Here is a 24122-nt window from a genome sequence, read left to right on the forward strand (position 1 = left end):
CAGAGTTATGCAGGCTATCTCCCTACGATAGAAATCACCTTTTCAGGCTAGTCCTAATCACTACATCCTTCCTCTTTACTTCCTTGCTTTTTCTTCCTCTTTAGCATGTAAAATTATGTAATATACTGTTAATTTTTGTTATTTATCTTGCTTATTGTATTTTTCTCCAAACTAGAATATAAGTACCATGAGGATAGGGACATTTCTGTTTGGGTTACTGTGGTAGCTCAGTGCCTAGGGAAGATCTAATTCATAGTAATAATGTATTCATTAAATAATTGTTGAGTGACCAGTTGGAAAAACTGAATGAGGCATAGCCCCCTCTCAAACAACTATAGAACTCCTAAACTGAAATTGTTTAAACTATAAACTAGAGGTAGCACATGAAGAGAGGACTACTGACATAACTGAGCTTTGTAGACTATGGGGGGTACATAGCTTCCAGCTGAGTTTGATTTCGTAGGAGACAAAAAGACTTGGAGAATGGGGGGAATGGAATTACAAATGAAGGAAGTCCCACATTGAAAAAATATCAGAGAATCCAAAATTCATTCATTTGTCCATTAATTTATTCATTCATTCATTCAGCATGGGATATAGCAAGGAACAAGCCAGAAAAAGTCCCTGCCCTCAGGGAGCTTACATTCTAATAGTCATTATGTCAGGAATTCTCATCTTGGACCCAAACTGATATGTTGGTTGGAATGGTAAAATGGGAGGGACTGAAATTTCTGAAGGGCTTGGAGGTCTAGGTAGACCAATATGGCTTTCATCTGGCACACAGCAGGCCATAGGTTCTTGATAAGGAAGAGTCTTAGGAATGTCAATTGTGTAAGATTTCTACCACCACATGAAGGAGGGATTCTGATAAGGAAGAGAATTAGGAAGTGTGGGAGTCACCAGAGAGGGCCATTGTACAAGATCAGATATGCGGTAAGGGTGACTGGAATGGGGGATGTAGATATCACTATAGAAGAAGGTAGGTTTAAGGGGCTTGGGATGAAGTAACTGAGAAAGGATCTTCAAACCCCTGAGTGTGAGAACAACCCATATGTGTATCCTCAAGAAGAGTCCCCTGATGGAGAAGAAGGAAGGTAGAAGAGGTGGTGTGGAAACTCTGACTCTGGGAGTTGGAGGAATGACAAGGCCAGATTAGGACCAGTCTTATGGGCTTCAGTGATTGTTCCATCATTAGACTATGTAAACACAGGAAGGACCTCAACGTTCCTTGGATGTTTGCTCATCAACACTTGTCCACATTTGCTGTTTTATTCTCTATATGACAAGAAAACTTAGTCCAGATATGACCCATAAGAACTTGGAAACAGTTTGAATCTAGTCAGTCACATTGGATCTACAAAGCAAAACTTGTTTTTGCCTGAAATCCACCACATCTGTCAACACCCCAAATCTGATTATTCATGGAGTAAAATGTTAAGATGTTATATTTTTATTATCACAAAGTAGCAATGCTGTGATTTCTCTGTACAACAGAATTTCGACTATGGACAAAATTAAATAATTTGTTTTGGAGACAGCGTCTCACTCTGTTGCCCTGGCTAGAGTGCAGTGGTGTGATCTTGGCTCACTACAATCTCAGTGTCCTGGGCTCAAGCAATCCTCCCACCTCAGCCTCCCAAGTAGCTGGGACTACAGACACGTGCCACCACGCTTGGCTAATTTTTGTATTTTTTTATAGAGACAGGTTTTCACCATGCTCACCCCCAGTCTCAAATTCCTGGACTCAAGTGATCCACCCACCTTGGCCTCCTGAAGTGCTGGGATTACAGGTGTGAGCCATTGCACCTTGCCAAAATTAAATAATTTTGATTTTCACCTTAGTATGATTGTAAGTGTACTTCATGATGGCTATCTCTATGAGAATCAAAATAACTTTTGCTTCCTTTGATTCTTAAAAAAAATCTTGAAGGTATTTTTCCTCTGACACAACTAACTGGCTTGAAATCAGCCTGTGTTTTTTCAAAGCTTGGGTTTCCTTCAGTTTTGTCTCTCTGTCAGGTGAAGAGTTGAAGTTATTAACATTACCTTGTTCTCTCACTTTAAACAGAAAATTCCTCTCCCTTGTCATATCACATGAAAAGAAAAAAATGCAAAGGAAGTGGCAGTCTTAAATTCTTTAGTACACTAAGCCAATTCAAAGGGAAAACAATGATAACACTTTGCCGTGGGATATTTTTGGTAAAACCATTTGTTGAAATTGTTTTGAAATACCATTTTGTATTGCATGACAGAAACCACATTTCTGTTATCCGCAAGTCAAATGAAGGGCTTTTCAGGGGGAAGCCCTTCCTGAAAATCGGTGTGAATTTTCCATAATAGAGCTTGACTGTGGCAGTCATGGGATCTGAAAGTTCTCTGGGGGGTCCAAGAAGAAGGGGCAGTTCCCTAAGTAATTCCCTTTTTATGAGCACATCCAAGATATGTGAACCTGCATCCCATACCTCTAGCACCATTTCTGAGACAACTCTCCTGCTCCCTGCATGTGATCAGGCTTTTGAAAACTGCCTGTCATATAACCCATGGAAGACAGCATTTTTAAAATTACTGCTCTCTGGGTAATCTAGTCCGTTACATGAAAAACATTGTAGTTTTTTTTTGGTAACAAAAACATTTGAAAAATCATGTACGAAAAATTCCTAGATTTTTCTCTCTGACCTAAATTCTTTTTATTATATTTTTAATAAGAAATAAGAGTAGGAAGAAAGGCTTGCTTATATTCTTGTAACCTGGATATCATTGCAAAAGCTGGGAAAATGTGGAAAACTATACATCCAACTCTTCAATGACAAGAAGAAGTTAGTAATATTCTCATTAGGAAAAGGAAGATAATTATAGTCACATCAAGTTGGTTCCCATCTCTGGGCTCTTGCAGTTTCTATTCCTTCTTCCTCTTACATTCTTACTCTTTTTCCAGGCTGGTGTTTTCTCCTCAAATGTCACCTTCTAGGTCTCAGCTCAAATGTCATCATCTCAGAGAGGCTTTCTTGACCCTCAATCTGATACCTTTCCCTTCATTCCCAACTCTTATCACATTCCTTGGTTTACATTTTTTCTTAGCACGAATCCTGTCCTGAAATCACCTATTTATGTGTTGCTTTTCTGGTTTAACTGTCTCCCTAACTTGGCTGTAAATTCCAAAGAGTAGGGGCCATATCAGTTTTTTTTACTGTAGTAACTTGGATGCTAAGAATAGTGCCCGAAATGGACGTGGATGGACAATGAGATAGCAATATTGTTATATTTACAAAAACAAAAGAAGTTAATAGGTAGACCTTGTTGAATAGCTTGAGGGAGTAAAACATTAAAAATTTTATTATAGTAGAAATATTGATACAGTTTGTTGTTATATTTATATTTGGTTGTTATATTTATAATTGTTTATCTAAAGCACATGCTCATTAGGGCTGTATTTGTCAACATCACAACTTTGGGAACCAAAGTGGGGTGCACCTAGAGGGCTCTTTTCCAGATTCCAGAACACTGGCATCAAAGAGGACATCTCTCCCATACCAGTTGTATTAGGATGTTTTAGCTTCACGTAATTAAAATCCTGACTCTAATCGGGTGAAAACATAAGTCTTATGGAAGGAAGGGCTCAGCATTGGTTGATTTAGCAGTTTAAAATTCCATCAAGGATTCAGGTTTTCTTTTCTTTTTTTTTTTTGAGACAGAGTTTTGCTCTTGTTACCCAGGCTGGAGTGCAATGGCGCAATCTCAGCTCACCGCAACCTCTGCCTCCTGGGTTCAGGCAATTTTCCTGCCTCAGCCTCCTGAGTAGTTGGGATTACAGGCACACGCCACCATGCCCAGCTAATTTTTTGGTATTTTTAGGAGAGACGGGGTTTCACCATGTTGACCAGGATGGTCTCGATCTCTTGACCTCGTAATCAACCCGCCTCGGCCTCCCAAAGTGCTGGGATTACAGGCTTGAGCCACCACGCCCGGCCCCGGATTCAGGTTTTCTACATCTCTCTGGTCTGCCATCATTGGATGTCATCCCTTCCAGGCAGGACAAAGTCTGAGGATGAAGAGAGAATGTTTTCTTTTATTTTTCCTAGACTTGACCCAGAAGACTTCCTGATAGGTCTCATGGGCCATAATTAGGTTGGCATACCCATTGTTAAACCAATCATTGGTAAGGGAATAAATTACACAGATAAGTTTATACCTGAGCTTGGGGGAGAGGCAGGCATCTGAACAAAATTGAGGTTCTTTTGTGAAGGAAGAAACAGGGAAGTATTGTATATTTAATCTGCTGTTCCTTGTTTGGAAGCAACAGATAATGATGTTGCTAAAACTTTTTCTCCTAAATTTTGTATTGTTTAGTCTGATGGGTAAAGACTGCTTCAAGATTCTGGGGACTGAGATGGAATGGAGACCCATACCTTAATCCAAGCTTGGACTTGGATTAAGTTCAATCTTCCACTCAAAAGCTTCAAGGGGAGCTCCCATTTCAGTGCCCAGCCAGCTTCTACTCCAAAGGGGGAAAGAGAAAGAGGAGACTTGGGTTCCTCTTTTAGCTTTTTGATCCCCCTATCTGACCTTAGAGAAGTATAAACTATTCTAGGGAACCCATCCCATTTCCATATGCTTTTAAATTATGTTATCTTATCCTTTATTCCCAAAGCCTAAGAAAAATGTATGGAGCTAGTTTAGGGAGGTGAGAGAGGAGGAGGTTGAGTTGTCAAAATGGAGGGAATGGTGCAACCATTTCATTTCCTGTTCACTTCCTCTATGCAGTCTTTTTACATCTGACCAAAGTAGCTTTTGCCTTTTCTTTCTTTTTTTTTTTTGAGATGGAATCTCACTCTCGCCCAGGCTGGAGTGCAGTGGTGTAATCTCAGCTCACCACAACCTCCGCCTCCCGGGTTCAAGTGATTCTCCTGCCTCAGCCTCCCGAGTAGCTGGGACTACAGGTACCTGCTACCACGCCTAGCTAATTTTTGTATTTTTAGTAGAGATGGGGTTTCACCATATTGGCCAGGCTGGTCTCGAACTCCTGACCTTCTGATCCGCTCACCTCAGCCTCCCAAAGTGTTGGGACTACAGGTGTGAGCCACTGTGCCCGGCTTCTTTTGCCTTTTATATAATTCTATTGGAGCTTTTTAAATGTCCCATGACAGAATGAGACTAAGGACAAAATAGATAAGATAATATGAATTATGATCCAAAATGTTCAAGACTCCTCAGCCTCTATGCCATTACCAATTGCTGACTATATAAGGGTGGTTTAAATGCAAGAGGTATGTCAAGCCAGGAAATGTCATGGAATAATGGGATATGTTGTTTGAGGATACATTCTTAATACTTTTTAACATCTTAAACATTTTGTAGTAGATTTCAAAAATGAGGAGGGCTAGCCTTGTGTGTGTGTGTGTGTGTGTGTGTGTGTGTGTGTGTGTGTTTTATTTGTTACTTGTACCTTCATAGATCAGGGCTTTTCTCACTCCTCATTCCATATCTGATTACTGACTTAGTTTTGTCCTTTCCACAGCCACTAACTCAGTCTTGGCCTTTGTCAAAGTACAAATAAATCCTTTTGTTCTTGAAATTTCCCAATTACTTTTAAGTGCTTCACTGATAAAAAGATTGGCTTCTAATCTGTCTCTGATGTTCCCAGGTAGCCATTACAAGACCAAACAGAAAAGGGAGGAAAATCAGTGTTTTTGATTTCTTGTTGATATTTTCTCTTCTGCTTTTGGTTTTAGAGTCTAACGTGAAGACATTTTGCTCCACGAATATCCTAGCCATCCTTGGCTTCGCCTCTATCATAGCTGTGATAGCTTTGCTTGCTGTAGGGCTGACTCAGAACAAAGCATTGCCAGAAAATGTTAAGGTAAGTCAAATACGTGTGTGTGTTTGTGTGTATGTGTATGTAAGAAGAGATCTGGGTGGGACAGGGGAGGACGGGTAAGGAATACAGAGCATCAGAGGGGAGTTGAGGTTCTAACAGCCCAGGAACAAGTCCATTTTCACTGAATTAGGCAAGTAAAATGGAAATGGGTGCTCATTCTAGAAGAGAAAATGCCTTGAATCAATTAGTGGTGGGAAGATAACTGCCTTTATGATTGTTTAGCAAAAACTCATTAAATTGATTCTCTGACAGAAATGAATGCTTTACTCACCTCATCCAGATCTGTGTAATACTATGCCACACGATTCTATATTCTAGTATATTTCTACTTCTTCATCATGGGTGGATCACAGTACTGCACTCTGTTCTTTTTACTTCATTATTATCACTATCACCAAAACAATAATGTTTATTATACAACTCTGTATAAAGCACTTTGGAAGTCAGAGATTGTAGAGAAGACATGCTATCTCCAGATATAGTAAAGAATCAAAAAAATCAATAAAAGCAAATCAGCAAACATATATATGTATTGATATAGTCATTTGAAATGAATTCACGGATAGGCAGATTTCTTGTGAAATCTCTACATTTGAACAACTAGTTAATATCATTAAAAATCATTAGGATCATTAACTGTAACATATTTCTGTTTTCTTTCCAGTTCATTGAAATAAAATTTCAGACACGAATATCTCACAAGTACTTTGTAATATGGTCATTATTTAATCAGTTAATTAAAAACTATGTGGTAAATCAAAATTTATATTGTAAATATACCATTTTAAACTTTCACTGAAATTATAGTAAACAAATATACAAGGGCCTAGATGATACCAATATGTTAATAAGCATGTATGTACATGTGGGCAGTAATATATCCAGAAGTTAACTTGACCGTGGAGGCCTGAGAATACATGTGTAGAAGTATATTCTCCTGTATTTGAAGATGTTGAACTGGGAGGCAATAAGGATGGTTACATATACCAGGCCTCTGAAACTTTTGCCATCCACCCAAATCACTGTATAGAAGAAGCGTGGGTGTCACACTGGCATCTTTTTGTCAAGTTCAACCCAGTGGGGCTGTGTACAGCAGCCCCTTTGTCAAGACAGAAGGCTGATACTATCTCATTGTGAAGGGTCGCTTGCCTTTTAATGTTGAGTGATGTTGTTTCCTTGGCAGAACTTCACTCACAGTTGAAGCCTCATGACATCTTGGTTCCATTATTTGTTTACCAGCTCCAAAAATACATGATTGCCTTCTTAATTTGACCTTTTTGCATGTTCAGTATTGCATCACTGGAGAGGGGGACGCCTAGGAGACAAAATCCATGACAAACTTGAATTATGTTCCCAAAAATATGTGTGGTCACGGACAACCTTCCCTCATTCACAGTGGTCTCCTTCAAGTCTGTTGTGCTTCTGCATTGTTATATGGGCCTGGAAAAATGGAACAAGGTCTTTGGCCTTCTTTTTTTTTTTTTTTTTTGAGACGGAGTTTCACTGTTGTTACCCAGACTGGAGTGCAATGGCACGATCTCGGCTCACTGCAACCTCTGCCTCCTGGGTTCAAGCAATTCTCCTGCCTCAGCCTCCCGAGTAGCTGGGACTACAGGTGCGCACCACCATGCCCACCTAATTTTTGTATTTTTAGTAGAGACGGGGTTTTAACCTTGTTGACCAGGATGGTCTCGATCTCTTGACCTTGTGATCCACCTGCCTCTGCCTCCCAAAGTGCTGGGATTATAGGCGTGAGCCACCGTGCCCGGCTATTTGGCCTTCTTTAAATAAAAGGTAGGAGTATTGAAGAGCAGTTACTGGCATCTGAAGTGAATCTTTTTAATACTTTCACCGATTCATTTTATAGAAAGATAGTTTTATTTATGCAAACTAGCCATTTGTTGAAGTTATACAATAATTTTAGTAAGATTCCTGGCATATATTGGGGGCAAAATATTTCAGGAACTTGTATTTTGGTGATGGCTTTAAACCAGATGTGCTGTCCCATTTGATAGCCACTAGCCACATGCAGATCTTTACAGCTGTCAATTAAAATTAAATAAAATAAAAAATTCTGTCCCTCTGTTGCATTAGCCACATTTCAAGTGCTCAATAGCCACACATGGTTGGTGGCTACTGAATTGGACAACACAGGTAAAGAATATTTCCATTGCTGCAGAAAGTTCTATCGGACATTGCCACTTTAAAGCATACTCTTTAATGATAACTCTGAAATCATTCAAAACTAAGTTTAATGAATAAGGTATATGATAAAACATTTTATAAAATCTACAATAAGAAACAAAACAAAAAAACAAAAAAACAAAAAAAAAAAAAAAAAAGAAACAAAACAACTTTTTTTCTTGCGTGATCTGTAAACTAGTTCAGGATCATCCCAAATATGATGGGCTACTAAACTGTTTTGAGTAGTTTATTGAAATAAATATATTTGCTTCCAAAAATGACCATTTAAAAGATAATACTTGTTTGGATATTTGTACTGATACATGTGTTTTAAGAACACACAATGACATGACTTTATGACCATACCTCATTCAGCAGTTCTTCATTCATTTTTCATAAAATTATGCAATGAAATTTATTGCACTCCAGCCTGGGTGACAAGCTAAGACTCTGTCTCAAAAAAAAAGTAAAATAAAAAATATTCATTGTCTGTGTTAGGCATTGGGCTACACAATTGGGAAGCCAGTATATATAGATATGACTGAGCTTACCATCTGGGGAAGCAAACATATTTAGTAACACATATTATTAATTATAATTGTGATAAATTGCCACCAAATGAAAGTTTTGGGGCCAGGCAAGTTCTTCCCTGAAAAAAAAAAATGACATTAACAATAATATCCAAAGAATGATTGGAAGTTAGCTGAGAAAGAGACAGTTAAAAAATATTCCAGGCAAGGCCAGGTGCAGTGGCTCATGCCTGTAATCCCAGCACTTTGGGAGGCCAAGGTGGGTGGATCGCCTGAGCTCAGGAGTTCAAGACCACCCTGGACAACATGGTGAAACACTGACTCCACTAAAATACAAAAAAATTAGCTGGGTGTGGTGGCGCATACTTGTAATACCAGCTTCTCATGAGGCTGAGGAAATTTGGAATTGCTTGAGCCCTGGGGGCAGAGGTTGCAGTGAGCCAAAATTGTGTCACTGCATTCCAGCTTGGGCTACAGAGTGAGACTCCATCTCAAAAAAAAAAAAAAAAAAGAGTATTCCAGGCAGAAGGAAAGTAGGTATAAGAGTCCTGAAACAGGAAGGAGTTGGATATCTCCTAGAAACTAGTTGGAGCACAGGAGTGGGCCACATGTTACATAAAGATGGGGAGGTAGGTGGTACAGGCAGGACCCTGCAAGACAGGTTGAGGATTTCAGTTTTAATCCTCAGAGCAGTGGGAAGCTAGTTATGTGATCAGATTTGTTTTTGCAAAGATCACTCTGATTTCAACGAATTAGAGGGGGATGAGATGGAGGAGGATACCAATAAGAGGCTACGACAAAAATTTGGAAAGAGGGGGAGGTTTTGGGTTCTGTTTTTGAAGAATTGTTTTGAGTGTTGGAAAGCCAAGGGGAAATGTCAAGAAAGCAGTTGGATAATCAGTTTTGGACCTTTCTTTTCTGAGCAGATGTCTACTGCCGTGCTCAACAGAAAAATAATGCAAGCCAAATTTTAATTTTCAAAGGGCCACATTTTAAAAAGTTAAAGAGGTGAAATTAACTTTAATAACATATTTTATGTAGTCCAATGCATCCAAAATATTATTTCAACATTTCATGAAAATAAAGAGTTGTTGGCTGGGCGGGGTGGCTCACGCCTGTAATCCCAGCACTTTGGGAGGCTGAGGCAGGCAGATCACAAGGTCAGGAATTCAAGACCAGCCTGTCCAACATAGTGAAACCCTGTGTCTACTAAAACTACAAAAAAAAAAAAAAAAAAAAAAAAAAGGCCAGGGATGGTGTCGGGTGCCTGTAGTCTCAGCTACTTGGGAGGGGCTGAGGCAGGAGAATCACTTGAACCCAGGAGGCAGAGGTTGCAGTGAGCCGAGATCATGCCATTGCATTCCAGTCTGGGCGACACAGTGAGACTGTCTCAAAATAAAATTGTTAATCATATATATTACATTCTTTTTTCATACTGTCTTCAAATTTTAACTTACAGCATATCTGAATTCCAACTAGTCACATTTCAAGTGCTCAGTTACCAGCTATTTGTTGCCCTGTTAGATAGTACAGGCCTAGATTAAAGGTATGTCTCTAATGGCATTGATTGACTAATGCCTTAGAAATGGAAGAGTTCATCTAGGAAGCAGGTATAAAGTAAGAAGAGGGTCAAGGTCCAACTCCTGAGAAGCTCTATCATTTAAAGCAGGGTCCCCATCCCCCAGGCCACAGACCAGAACAGCATGAGGTAAGCAGCAGGTGAGTGAGCAAAACTTCATCTGTATTTATAGTTGCTCCCCATCACCTGCATTACTGCCTGAGCTCCATCTCCTGTCAGATTAGTGTCAGCATTAGATTCTCATAGGAGAGCGAACCCTATTGCAAACTGCACATATGTGGGAGGATCTGGATTGCGCGCTCCTTGTGGGAATCTAATGCCAAATGATCTTTCAGTGTCTCCTGTCACCCCCAGATGGGACTGTCTAGTTGCAGGAAAGCAAGCTCAAGGCTCCTATTTATTCTACATTATGGTGAGTTGTATAATTATTTCATTATATATTACAATGTAATAATAGAAATAAAGTGCACAATAAATGTAATGCACTCAAATCATCCCAAAACCATTGCTCCCTCCTCACCACCCCTGGGTCTATGGAAAAATTGTCCTCCAAGAAACTGGTCCCTGGTGCCAAAAAAGTTGGGGACCACTAATTTAAAGGGTGAATAGGGAAGGAATTTTTCCTAAAGCATAATAACATTATGTAGTGTTTTGCAGTTATAAATCATTTCCACATGCATTTCCATTGTTTCTTCCTATCAGTACTGTGAAGAATGGAAGGTTATCCCCATTTTATACATAACAAAATCAAAACCTAAGATGTTCTCTAACCCAAGGCAGAGGTGGAGCTAAAACTAGAATTCCAGTTTTCTGATCCGAAGACTAATGTTCTTTTCATTTGTCTTAGTGAGTTTTTCCAAACAACACATTCTATTAACAGAAATTGCATGCAGGATGTTTATTTTGGGAAGTGATTCCAAGGAAACAAAGAGGGAAAGCTATCCCAAGAGAGAGTCAGGAACAAATTACCACATTGGGCAACTGAGGCTTAATCCTCCCAGGGACCCCCTGAAGAGCTGTGGAGAGTGAACTTTAGAATTGTCTGCCCTAGGGATTTATCCCCTGGTTCTTATCACCTGTTGCTCCCATCAAGGGTTGCTCCCATCTGGTGTTAAGTCCCTGTCACTTCAATGTTTGCACGTGTGTCACAGGGGCCATGTGGGTACCATAGGTGATGACCTAGGCAGCAGGAGAGAAGCTCCTGAGCAGAAATAGAGAGACAAGGAGATACTGCTGGGGCTGGAGTAAAAAGTTGGCCAAGATGTGAAATGGACATAAGAGGTATCTGAAGTATCATTGTACCTCCTGCTTTTTGTGGAGGTGAGGGTTCTTTGTACAAATAATTTCAATACAATAGAGATACAGTCATACGGAGATAGGTAGACAGTGCTATGAAAGCCCAGAAAAAGAAGCCGCCAATTGTGCCTGATTACATGGAGACTTCCCAGAGAAGATGGCCTTGGAGCTGAATCTTAAGTGCTATGGCTTGAATGTTTGATCCCTCCAAAACTCATGTTGAAACTTAATCCCCAGTGTAATAATATTAAGAGGCAGGGCCTTTAGGAGGTGGTGGTGGGTGATGAGGGCTCTGACCTCATGAATGGATTAAGTCATTCATGGATAAATGGATCAAATTATCACAGGGTGGGTTAGTTATCATTAGAGTAGGTCTGTACTAAAAGCTAGTGTGTCTCTCAGTATGCCCCCTTTGTCATATGATGCCCTGTGCCACCTTGGGACTCTGCAGAGAGTCCCCACCAGCAAGAAGGCCCTCATGAGATGTTGTCTCTTGACCTTGGACTTCATAGCCTCCAGAACTGTAAGAAATAAATTTATTTTTAAAATAAATTACCCAGTCTCAAGTATTCAGTGATAGCAACAGAGAACGGACTAAGACAAATAGTAAGGAGTTTTCCAGAAGGTGGTGTAGGACGACATGTTCCAGACAAAGATCATATCATGTGTTGAAGAGTGACAGCTTTTAATCATGCGCAATCCCCTGAGGAATCAGCAGCTCAGTATGGCTAAAATGTTGAATATGGGGGCAGGAAGGAGTGGTGGAAGATGAGGTCCAAATCTGAGCTTAGTATTTCCGGCTTAAAAGCGGTCATCTCATCCATTAAACTGCAGTGGTGTTCAAACTTGGCTCCATATTAGAAGCACCTGGGGAGGATTTAAAAAATATGGCTGGGCCCCATTCTGGGTCAATTAAATCATCTTTGGCAGTTAAAGCCCAGGGACCAATAGGTTTTAAAAGGTTTCATGTGATTCTAATGAGCAGTTTTGATTGAGGACCACTTCTTTGAAGGGTTTCATACAAGGAAGTGATCCAAGATTTGTGTTCCCAAGATTCCTTTTGGCTGGAGAGTAGATTAGAGGAGGAGAGACCAGTTAGGATGCTCCTGCCACGGTCTAGGCAAGGCAGGTAAGGCCAGAATTAAGGCACTGTCTGTGGCATGAGGGGAGGGGATAACGTGAACAACACTTGGGTTGACCAGATCTTCGTGACCAAATTCCTTAAATGACCTTTTAAGGTTAAGATAGAACAGGTACCTTGGGACAGTAAATGCTGAGAGAAAGCTCTGAATGCTTGTTTAAAGAGGATGTTGGCCACAAGTGTCTTTTGGTGCAACTTCATACATGGAAAGACTTTCACCTGTCCCTGTACTCATTTCCTCTGATTTGTCATCCCTGTACTCTTGCAGGCATCATTATTCTGCCTGCCCAGAATACAGCACAACTTGGGCCATGGACTTACACTGCCTTGGGTTTGAATCTTAGCTCTGATCTTTTTTTTTTTTTCCGAGACAGTCTCGCTCTGTCCCAGGCGCCAGGCTAGAGTACAGTGGCACGATCTCAGCTCACTGCAACCTCCACCTCCTGGGTTTCAAGCAGTTCTCCTGCCTCAGCTTCCTGAGTAGCTGGGACTACAGGCATGTGTCACCAACTCAGCTAATTTTTGTATTTTAGTAGAGACGGAGTTTCACTATGTTGGCCAGGATGATCTTGATCTCTTGACCTCATGATCTACCCTCCTTGGCCTTCCAAAGTACTGAGATTACAGGTGCATCCTAGCACTTTGCCACAGTGCCCGGCCAGCTGTGCTCTTAGAGTCACAGGACTTAACCTCTCTAAGCCTTAGTTCCTCTACTTGTATGATGGAGCTGATGATTCTTCTATTGTAAGATTACCATAAGAATTCAGTGGGATAAAGTACATGCAAATATGAGTGCAAAGCAGGAGGCCTGGCCCACTGCAAACACTCAGTGATTGATAACTCATGTTTTATCGTTTTTGCAGCTTGCCTGCCTGAGTGACAAATTGACAGTTATCTTTATTTTATTCACACTATTCCCCATCTAACTTGCCCTTGTCTAGCCCATTTCAGGTCAGCCCACCTGTGCTGATGATCCAGTCTTGTCATCTTTCTGCCTGACCTAGTTTTAGTTTGGGTTCAGACTTGCTGGGGAGGTGGTGGCCTCATGCTTGTGCCACATGTGGCATAACACAGCAAGAACTCTATTGTTCTGATATATTTATTTGACCAGCTACCTACCCAGTTATAAGCACACTGAAGACAGGGACTGGATTTGTCTTTGTGTGCATTTTATTTATTCATTGACTCCATTCATTCATTTAACAAATAGCCATTGAACATCAAATCTATTATAGGCCCTGGCATATATCAGTGAGCAAGATGGGCAAAGTTATTATACCCTTGTTGAACTTATAGTCTAGTGAGGGAGATAACTGTTAATCATATAATAATAAAATAAATGTTAAGTTACAGCCAGCACAGTATCTGATTTGGATAGTTGCTCCATAGAAGTTTGCTGACTCTGAATAGAGTAAGCACCTTGAACAGATAAAACTGTTCCCTCCTTGTATGTGAAGAGTCCAGGACCAGCATGGTAGCCATGCAGTGTCAGTGTGGAAAGCAGACCTCTGCCTCAGAGTTCTCTAGAGATCCTGCTTCCCCACTCTTACCCTCAGAGCTCTCTCACTTTGAACCTTCAGAGTACAGGGCCTCGGAAGCTACATGTGTTAGCAGCATTCTGGGGCATTCTTATGCTACTGAAGTCTGTGAACCACGGCCTATTAGACAGAATAAGAACTTAAAAAAAATAGCCTTAATGAACTTAAGAGTCATTACCTGTACCCAAAGGTACTTCCCCTGGGAAAGTACCTTTGTTCTGGTGGGCCTAGGTAGGGAGGTAGCTTTGACATCTGCCTACTTCCCCACTTCCTTGCCTACTCATCACTGAACAGTGGCAGTTAGTGGTTGTTGGATATTCCTTTTAGCACAAACATTCCACATGTTGGCACATACTGAGGCTCTATCACACAAGTACCAGACTGACCCAATACCAAACAACTAGGCTTCATCAAAAGCTGCCTCTTCTGTGAATGCAGGCTCAGGGACCAGGCCACTTTGATTTTAATATCAGATATGCTACTTTCTAGCTGAGACTTTGGACAAAAAAAATTCTCTATGCCTACCCTTCTATGTGAAATCAAGATAGTAATAGTACCTACTGAGGAGACGACTGTGAAGATTAAATGGAATAATACAAGTAATTTAATTGTCAGAGTTACCAGCACATCAGAGGTCCTCAATGGAGACTACCTGCTTTAATGAAGAGATGTCCTAGGGAATGCCCTTAGCTATTAGTGTATTATGGTCATGGAACCAGCACTCTGTAGGATTTCCAACTACTGGTAAAGGGTAATGATCTTTCCTCATGCATCTGCTTTTTCAAAATGAACAAAAGTTCTGTTCTTAGATAAGCATTTGTGATTTTTTTTTTTTTTTTTTAACAGAGACTTTGGAAAGATTTGCTCTGATTTCCAACCTCAAATACTCTTGGAAAATATATGTATTATTTTTACTCTATTGGATTTTAATGTGTGTTTTAAAAAACAATATCTGGAGATAGATGATGGTTGCACAACAATGTGAATATCCTTACTAGCACAAACCTGCACTTAAAAATGGTTACAATGGTACATGTTATGTATGTTTTACAGCAATTAAAAAATAAGACAATAAGAGATCTGTGGTTTGTATTAAAGATCTAGTAATTCTAATTAAAGAAAAAGGAAAGGAAGAAAATGGTCTCTAAATGTTTATAGGCCCGCTAGCATCTCTGTAGCTAATCTGGTTTGTTTATACAGTACTACAGTCTTACTCAAAATTATAAGCTTTGTTTATAAACCCAGGCTCACTGAGACAGACTGATGAGTCTGCTGAAGTTACCATTAAAGCTACAGGAACTTTTAAGAAAGCTATTGAAGGCCTGTTGAGTCTGAAGAGACCATGAGAAATTAACGATCATACCGTTGCCTGTGTTACCAGATGTCTTAGTCTGTTTTGTGTGGCTGTAACAGAATATGGCAAACTTGGTAATTTACTAATATAAAAAACAGAAATTAATTTTCTCACAGTTCTGGCGGCCAAGAAGCCCAAGATCAAGGTGCTGGCAGGCTTGGTGTCTGGTAAGGGCCTGGTCTCTGCATCCTCTGGAGGGAGGAGTGCTGTTTTTCACATGGCAGAAGAGCAGGAGATAGCAAACTCCCCAAACTCAATTTAATTGTGGCATTAATTCATTTAAGAGGGCAGAGTACTAGAATACCTAAAAACTTCCCACTAGGGCCCACCTCCTGACGCTGATGAAGTTTTCAACACAGAGTTTTGGAGGGGAAAACACTCAAACCATAGCATCTGTCTTACGGGCTTTGGAGAGGCCATATAGGACAACTCCAATGGTGCTATTTATATTAGACAATGAATATTAACCTCTTTTGGGACTGGAAGGAATTTAGGAACCATCCAGTTCCAACCCCCCTCATTCATCCCTTTGATTTAATAATTATCTGTTGAATTCTTTCTCTGTGCCTAATGTATAGTAAGATATGCCACCGTGGATGCTGTATATACTGTGGTAAACAAAGTATACCTGCCCTCATGTAGCTTATAATCTAATAGGAAAGATAGACATTAATAAAATAGCTGCATAAATATGTAAATATGCCATGTGGCCAGTACTGTCTTTAGAGGGAAAATACAGGCATTCTAATCAGGAGGGTAGGATCTAAACTGAGGTCAGAGAAGGCTGAGAGGTCAAGTGAAGGGCTTTCTGGGTAAAGGCCCTGGAGAAGAAGCCATGTATGGGCAACTGTAAGCAGACCAGTTCCACCAGGGGTGTTTTCTGAATGAGCAGAAGGTGAAATATTCTACTTCTATAGAGCCAGGAAGCAGGCTGTCTGATGCCCCAGTTTCTCTTTCTTTCTGCTTCTAAAGAGATTTACCCAGAAGCCTGGAACTATGACATTGTGTAGGTAGAATTATCTCCATCCTAAGGAGAAATCTGCCCATTTCTATGTGGCCTCCAGTCTCAGCGAGCTCAGGGTCTGTTGAGCCTACATTTCCAGGTCTTCACCAAGGCCCCTGCATTGCTGTTTCCATAAACCAAGCAAGGTCACTTCTACTGTTCCTCTTTCTGGACCACCGCTTCTGTTCATGCAACCTAGCTCGTGAAGATCAGTTATGATCACTAAAATCATGTGCATGATTAAAAGCTACCTTAGAACAAAACTGTATGCACAGTAAAATTACAACTATATAAAAATAATATACATGTAAATTAAAAAAAATTTATTTTTAGATTCATGGGGCACATGTGCAGATTTATTATATGGGTATATTGTACGATGTTGAGGTTTGGGCTTCTAATGATCCTGTCACCCAAGTAGTGAACATAGAACCTGATAGGTAGTTTTTCAACCTTTGCCCTCCTCCCCCCACCCCCTTTTGAAATCCCCGTGTTTATTGTTCCTGTCTTTGTGTTCCTGTGAACCCAATGTTTAGCTTCCACTTTTAAGAATATGCAGTATTTGATTTTCTGTTCCTGTGTTAATTCGCTTAGGGTAATGGCCTCCAGCTGCATTCATGTTGCTGCAAAGGACATGACTTTATTCTTTTATATGGCTGCATAGTATTCCATGGTACATATGTACCACATTTCACTGATGGACACCTAGGTTGATTTCATGTCTTTTCTATTATGAATAATGCTGTGATAAAATACATAAAATGCAGGTGTCTTTTTGGTAGAATTTGTTTTCCTTTGGGCATATGCCTAGTAATGGGATTGTGGGGTCAAACAATGATTTTAGTTTTAGCTCTTTGAGAAATCTCTAACCTGAATAGATTGCATGCCCACTAACAGTGTGTAAGCATTCCCTTTTATCCACAATCTTGCCAGCATCTGTTATTTTCTGACTTCTTAATAGCCATTCTGACTGGTATGAGACGGTATCTCATTGTGGTTTTAATGTTCATCTCTCTGATGACTAGTGATGATGAGCATTTTTTCAACAGTGTATTGGCCACTTCTTATATGTCTCTTTTTTGAGAAGTGGTCTGTTCATGTCTTTGGCCCACTTTTTAATGGGTTTATTTATTTTCCTGTTGAGCTGAGTTCCTTGTAGATTCTGAATATTAGTCCTTTGTTGGATACACAGTTGGAAAATATTTTCTCCCATTCTGTAGGTTGCATGTTTACTCTGTCAGTGGTTTCTTTTGCTGTGCAGAAGCTCTTTAGTTTAATTAGGTCCCAATTGTCAATTTTTGTTATCATTGCATTTGCTTTTGAGGACTTAAGTCATAAATTCTTTACTGAGGCCAATGTCTGGGAGGGTATTTCCTAGGTTTTCTTTTATGACTTTTTTTTTTTTTGAAACGGAGTTTCGCTCTTGTTACCCAGGCTGGAGTGCAATGGTGCAATCTCGGCTCACCGCAATTTCTGCCTCCTGGGTTCAGGCAATTCTCCTGCTTCAGCCTCCTGAGTAGCTGGGATTACAGGCATGCCCCACCATGCCCAATTGATTTTTTGTATTTTTAGTAGAGACGGGGTTTCACCATGTTGACCAGGATGGTCTCGATCTCTTGACCTTGTGATCCACCTGCCTTGGCCTCCCAAAGTGCTGGGATTACAGGCATGAGCCACCGCGCCTGGCATTATGACTTTTTTTTTAAAGAGACCAGGTCTCGATATGTTGCCCAGGTTGGAGTGCAGTGGCTCTTCACAGGTGAGATCCCACTACTGATCAGCAGGGGAGTTTTGACTGTGTCATTTCCGACCTCGGCCGGTTCCTCCTTCCTTAGGCAACCTGGTGGTCCTCTGCTCCTGGGAGGTCACCATATAGATGCTGAACTTAGTGCGGACACCTGATTGGCATAGTGCACTACAGCCCAGAACTCCTGGGCTCAAGCAATCCTCCCACCTCAGCCTCCCAAGTAGCTGGGACTACAGGCATGTGCCACCATGCCCAGCTTTTATGACTTTTACAGTTTGAGGGTCTTACAGATATGTTTTTAATCCACCTTGAGTTGATTATGGTGAGAATGTAGGGCTCTTCATTCTTCTGCATATGATTAGCCAGTTTTCCCATCACCGTTTATTAAATAGGGAGTCCTTTTCCCATTTTAATTTTTGTCAGCTTTGTCAAAGATCAGTTGGTTGTAAGTGCATGGCTTTATTTCAGGGTTTCTATTCTGTTTCCCTGGTCTATGTGTCTATTTCTGTACCAGTACCATGCTGTTTTGGTTATCATAGCCCTGTAGTATAGTTTAAACTTAGCTTATGTGATGCCTCTGGCATTATTCTTTCTGCTTAGGATTGCCTTGGCTATTTGAGCTCTTTTTTGGTTCTATATGAATTTTAGAATAGTTTTTTTTCTAATTCTATGATTTCTTTGGGCAATACTATGCATTCAAAAAATACTTGGAAGAAAATAAAAATAACAGTGATATCTAAATGGTAGAATCTTAAACATCTTTTTTTTTTTTTTTTTACTTTATTTTGTAAGTGATATTTAAGAAACTTTTAGTACTTTTTTTTTTTGAGACAGAGTCTTGCTCTGTCGCCAGGCCGGAGTGTAGTGGCACAATCTTGGCTCACTGCAACCTCTGCCTTCAGATTCAAGTAATTCTTCTACCTCAACCTCCTGAGTAGCTGAGACTACAGGTGCACACCACCACACCCAGCTAATTTTTATATTTTTAGTAGAGACAGGGTCTCACCATGTTAGCTGGGATGGTCTTGATCTCTTGCTTTGTGATCTGCCTACCTCAGCCTCTCAAAGTGCTGGGATTGCAGGCGTGAGCCACCGTGCCTGGGCTAGTACTCTTAAAATAGAAAATAATGGGCCGGGCGCGGTGGCTCAAGCCTGTAATCCCAGCACTTTGGGAGGCCGAGACGGGTGGATCACGAGGTCAAGAGATCGAGACCATCCTGGTCAACATGGTGAAACCCCGTCTCTACTAAAAATACAAAAAAAAAAATTAGCTGGGCATGGTGGTGCGTGCCTGTAATCCCAGCTACTCAGGAGGCTGAGGCAGGAGAATTGCCTGAACCCAGGAGGCGGAGGTTGCAGTGAGCCGAGATTGCGCCATTGCACTCCAGCCTGGGTAACAAAAGCGAAACTCCGTCTCAAAAAAAAAAAAAAAAAAAAAAAGAAAAGAATAATGAAATAATAATGAGGGAGTGTCAGTTCTCTTCCTTACCACCCAAACCTTGCTGTTTTCTTTAAAAGATATACTCAAAGGGACTTTTGGAAATATTTTAAATATGAACTACAGAGAAATACTGGGTTTCTCCACTGCCAGACTTTGAGGCATTCACTAGCTAATGGGCATGTGAACCCAGGAGGCAGCAAGAACATGAATATTCCCCAAATTTCTTGGAAGCTTTATTTACTGAAGCCCTTGCCGGCCTCATATTCTCTGGAACATGGATTGAAAAATGCTCGTGGTAGAAAGAGAACAAAACGTTGTGGCTACCTGGGCTCTGATGGATATTGTAACAAAGAAAGGCAAACTCCCCAAATGCTCAAACTGAACTTTCAGTCAAGCTTTATCTGTCTCTCAAGCAGCAAGCAATGCCAGTTTTTTATTCTGCAAGCCATTTTAGAGGACACAATGTTTGGCACTGTTGCACAGGTTAGTGTTCTAGTGTACTGTGTACACAAGATGAAATGTCCTCAATTTCTGCGTTAAAATATGCTTTACTCCCTTCTCAAACACTTGTCAAATGAAAATGTAGTAAAAGCTCTTGTTTCTCCACTACCTCACTGTGTAAGGCCTTAGAGAAACAAGCTGACAGAAGCAAGCCTTGTTCTTTGGCTCTATGGGAGAATGACTTTCATATCAACAAAGTTAGAATAAAATGTCCTGATCCCAGATAAAGTCTGCTTGCTGCTTCTACCTTGCCAGCTTTTGTCATATGCTGCTGTGGTTGGAACATTTTCTGGCAAGAAGAAATCAGGGGCCCTGTTAGGGAGCAACAGAATATTCTGCCAGGTAATCCCCGAGCCTCTTTCTCCACTCTGGAAGGTTTCTCATAGGTCCAGTGGCCCCAGACCTCAGTCAGTGTTCCTCTGTGCCCACAATGGTCACCACCTAAGCCATTTCTTGGATTCCTTTCACTGCAAGCCTAGCTGCAGAGGAGTCTGTCCAGCTTTCTTCCTTGCTGTGCCCAAAGCAAGCATACAGGCCCTTTTCTTTCTAAAAGCATAATGCTAATTGCTGGAGGGAATCCCCACTGTGTGTAACAAGGAAGAGACCACTGTGGAGGTTATGGAAGGTCAAGGATCCTCACAAGGTCTGCATGGTGATACTCCCTGGTCTAGTGAAATGGAATAAGGTTTGACACTTAATAGACTCTACTTTTAGCTATTCCTAGTGGTCCAGGGAGGTCTCTTAAAACCTATTTCTTGTCTTCTTTTCTCCCTGGAGTCTCTTAGGTTCCCAGCAGGTGATATATGTACCCATTGCCACCTACATTTTCAGTTCTTCACTGGGGCCCCTGCATTGGTGTCTCCATGAATGAAACAAAGTCATTTCTACTGTTCCTCTTTCCAGACCGCTGCTTCTGTTCAAGCAACCTAGTGTATGTATGTAGGGTGATACACACACAGACACACACACAGACACACACACACACACAAAACCCACAGCTAAATTAAGCAATTTTAAAGTAGCAGACCACACTTTGAGGACTGTAGCTTAAATAAGTAGCCCTGTGACAAAAGTAGTTGGCTCACATTTCAGAAGCGTCTCCTGCTTCTCTTCCTTTTGCTTCACCATTACTTCCCTCTATGTTTCTTCTCTCAGAAAGATTAAAAAGCACATATGCCATCATGTTCTTCTCCAGCTCAGGGCAGATGTCATTAATTAATCATGGCATTTTTTTAATCCTGAGTAAGCCTAGGGATATAACTGAAGGTGACTATCAATTGATCAAAATGGGCATTGTACTACTGGGTAAATACCCCAAAGAAATGAAAGCTTTCTTCCACAAAATGAAATGCACAAAATGTTTCTAGTAGCTATATTTCCAGTAGCCCCAAACTGGAAATAACCCAAATGTCCATCAAGTTGAATGGACAAAAATATAGTATATCCATATAATGAAATACTCTGCAGTGATGGAAAAAGATGAACTACTTATACACACAGTTTGAGTGCACCTTACATAATGTAAAGTGAAAGAAGTTAGACATAAAGGAGGTGAGGCATACTATGTGAGTTCATGCACTGCAGTTCAAAAACAGGCAGAGTTCATACATGGTGGTAGAAGTCAAGACAGTGGAACTGACTGAGAGCGGGAAACTGAGGGGGGATCGGAAAGCCTTATGAGGGCTGGAATGTGTTCTGTATCTTGATCTGTGTGGTGGTTATATAGATGTGCACATATGCAAAAATTTATTGAGGTATATACCTAATATGTGCATACTTTACTGTAGCTACCCTCATTTAATGTCCTTAAAAGGGGGCACTGGCTGGCACGGTGGCTCACGCCTGTAATCCTAGCACTTTGGGAAGCCGAGGTGGGCGGATCATGAGGTCAAGAGATCGAGACCATCCTGGCTAATGTGGTGAAACCCCAATTCTACTGAAAATACAAAAATTAGCCAGGCGTGGTGGTGCATGCCTGTACTATCAGCTACTCGGGCAGCTGAGGCAGGAGAGTCGCTTGAACTTGGGAGGCAGAGGTTGCACTGAGCTGAGATCGCGCCACTGTACTCCAGCCTGGTGACAGAGCGAGACGCCATCTCAAAAAAAAGTTGCGGGGGGGCACCAATTTGAAAACTATTGCCCGGTCCTCACTTCTGTGTTTCTGTGTATAAGGTCTTGGGTGTGACTTTGATTCAAGTCCAGGCTCTGTCACCCATCAGCTGTGTATCTTGAGTAAATACTGAACCTCTTTGTACTTTAGTTTCTCACCTATATAGGAGAGATAAAAATAGTACGTGCTTTATAGCATTGTTTTGAGAGTTAAGTTGGATAATTCATATAGGTTGCTTTAATACAATACCTGCCTGGTACATTTAGTACACTCATGAAATATAACATGGCGACTTTGTTCTCTCTTTGTCTTCTGACCATCTAGTTCTTCCTCATGCTGTCTTCTATCCTCCTCTGCCAACTTTCTTTCCTTTTTTCTTTTTATTTTTCCCTAATTGTAAAGCCAAAACATGAAATTTAAGTACCTTTTAAAATAAATACAATTTTAGTTATATTCATAATTTAAAAGTGAGTGCATTTAGTGTTTTTTTATACCTCTCTTTAAAACAAATTCTGCATTTACTGAACTAAAATTAGAGGTATTTATTATGTCTTACTGGCACTCAATGGAGTAACTCAGAGGTTCACAAACTTATCTGCACATTAGATTCACATGGGACCTTATAAAATAATTCCAAAGCCCAGGCCACATACCAGATCAGTCAGATCACAATATCTGGATCTAGGACACAAGCATCAGTAGCTGTTGAAGCTTTCCAGGTGATTCCAATCTGATTCCAATGTGTAGACAAGTTTGGGGACTATAGATTAATGGCTTTTTGTTCCTTCCACAGTGTCTTAGCTACTTCAGCAGGTGGTTCTGAATCTTGGCTGCACAGTAGAATCACCTAAGAAGCTTCTAAACAATACTTGGGCCCTGTTCTGCATAAGGTCTGAATATTTCTAATGTGCAACCAGCATGAAGAGCCCCGTTCTAGCAGGGCTGGTAGATCCTGTGATTGGAGTGACTCCAGCGCCACCCGCTCAGTGCTCCTCTCAAATCTTTCTCCTCATGTTTTAGAAAATTCTAGTCCTTTCTCTTGCAAGCCAAATATGGAGATGAGTGATGTGATACTGATGTTTTTGGTCTGTTTTGCTTTCAGTATGGGATTGTGCTGGATGCAGGTTCTTCTCACACAAGTTTATACATCTATAAGTGGCCAGCAGAAAAGGAGAATGACACAGGGGTGGTGCATCAAGTAGAAGAATGCAGGGTTAAAGGTAAGATGAATTCCAAGGGAAGGGGAGGCTGACAATGGGGCATGAGAACATGGGAGGTGTATGGCCAGTAGAACACAAGAGGAAAAGGAGCCCAAAGCATAGGACGCCAAGTGAAGAACACACTGCATCTGCTATTGCTATGTTATTATTACAGAAATTATACTGAAATCAGTCCTTAATGATCAAACCCTAATAAACACACATAAATATAATTCATAGTAGCTCCCATCAACAGAACACATCTACATGCTATGTAGTTAGTACCAAACGTGTTACTTCAGTTCACCCTTATCATCTCCCTTTGAGGAATGTATTATTATCTAATTTCTCTTAAAATGAGGGCACTGAGGTTGAGAGAGGTTATACTACTTGTTTGTTACTGGAGCTACTAAGTGACGGAGCTGTGGTTCGAACTAAATTTTGCCCAACTTCAAATCTACATCTTAGCCAGTGCTTCTCAAACTTGAAACTGCATGAGCTTGTTAAAAAACACAGATGATGGGCCCCATCCCCTAGAGTTTCTGAGTCAGCAGGTCTGGGATGCTGAGAATTTGTATTTCTAAGAAGTTCCTAGGTGATGCCAATCCTGCTGGTTTGGAGATT

General features: G+C 40.7%; 1 protein-coding gene and 1 long non-coding RNA gene across 13 annotated transcripts in view; one reads left to right on the forward strand and one right to left on the reverse strand.

Annotated features, from left to right (window-relative positions):
• The window catches only part of ENTPD1 (ectonucleoside triphosphate diphosphohydrolase 1), a 171115-nt gene that overhangs the window by 113581 nt on the left and 33412 nt on the right, over window positions 1–24122 (forward strand). For all 7 annotated transcript variants that reach the window (XR_013525026.1, XR_004732083.3, XM_054243174.2 and 4 more), the window contains 2 exons: window positions 5730–5857; window positions 23402–23519. Coding sequence is in view for 5 of the 7 variants with exons in the window: in XM_054243174.2 (XP_054099149.1) it covers window positions 5730–5857; window positions 23402–23519 (246 nt within the window). In the remaining 2 variants the exon portion in view is untranslated. The remainder of the gene's footprint in view (window positions 1–5729; window positions 5858–23401; window positions 23520–24122) is intronic.
• The window catches only part of LOC103796768 (uncharacterized), a 75303-nt gene continuing 51728 nt past the window's right edge, over window positions 548–24122 (reverse strand). For 3 of the 6 annotated variants that reach the window (XR_013525028.1, XR_013525030.1, XR_013525032.1), the window contains 5 exons: window positions 22553–22689; window positions 21275–22457; window positions 7025–7190; window positions 6147–6263; window positions 548–4039 (listed from right to left, as the gene is read on the reverse strand). This is a non-coding gene — a long non-coding RNA (uncharacterized LOC103796768). Of the gene's footprint in view, window positions 4040–6146; window positions 6264–7024; window positions 7191–21274; window positions 22458–22548; window positions 22690–24122 lie in introns of all 6 variants that reach the window. The other 3 variants (XR_013525031.1, XR_013525029.1, XR_004732091.3) reach the window with 3 other exon arrangements.

The sequence above is a fragment of the Callithrix jacchus genome, chromosome 12 (assembly GCF_049354715.1).
Source record: "Callithrix jacchus isolate 240 chromosome 12, calJac240_pri, whole genome shotgun sequence".
Taxonomy (NCBI): Eukaryota; Metazoa; Chordata; class Mammalia; order Primates; family Cebidae; genus Callithrix; species Callithrix jacchus.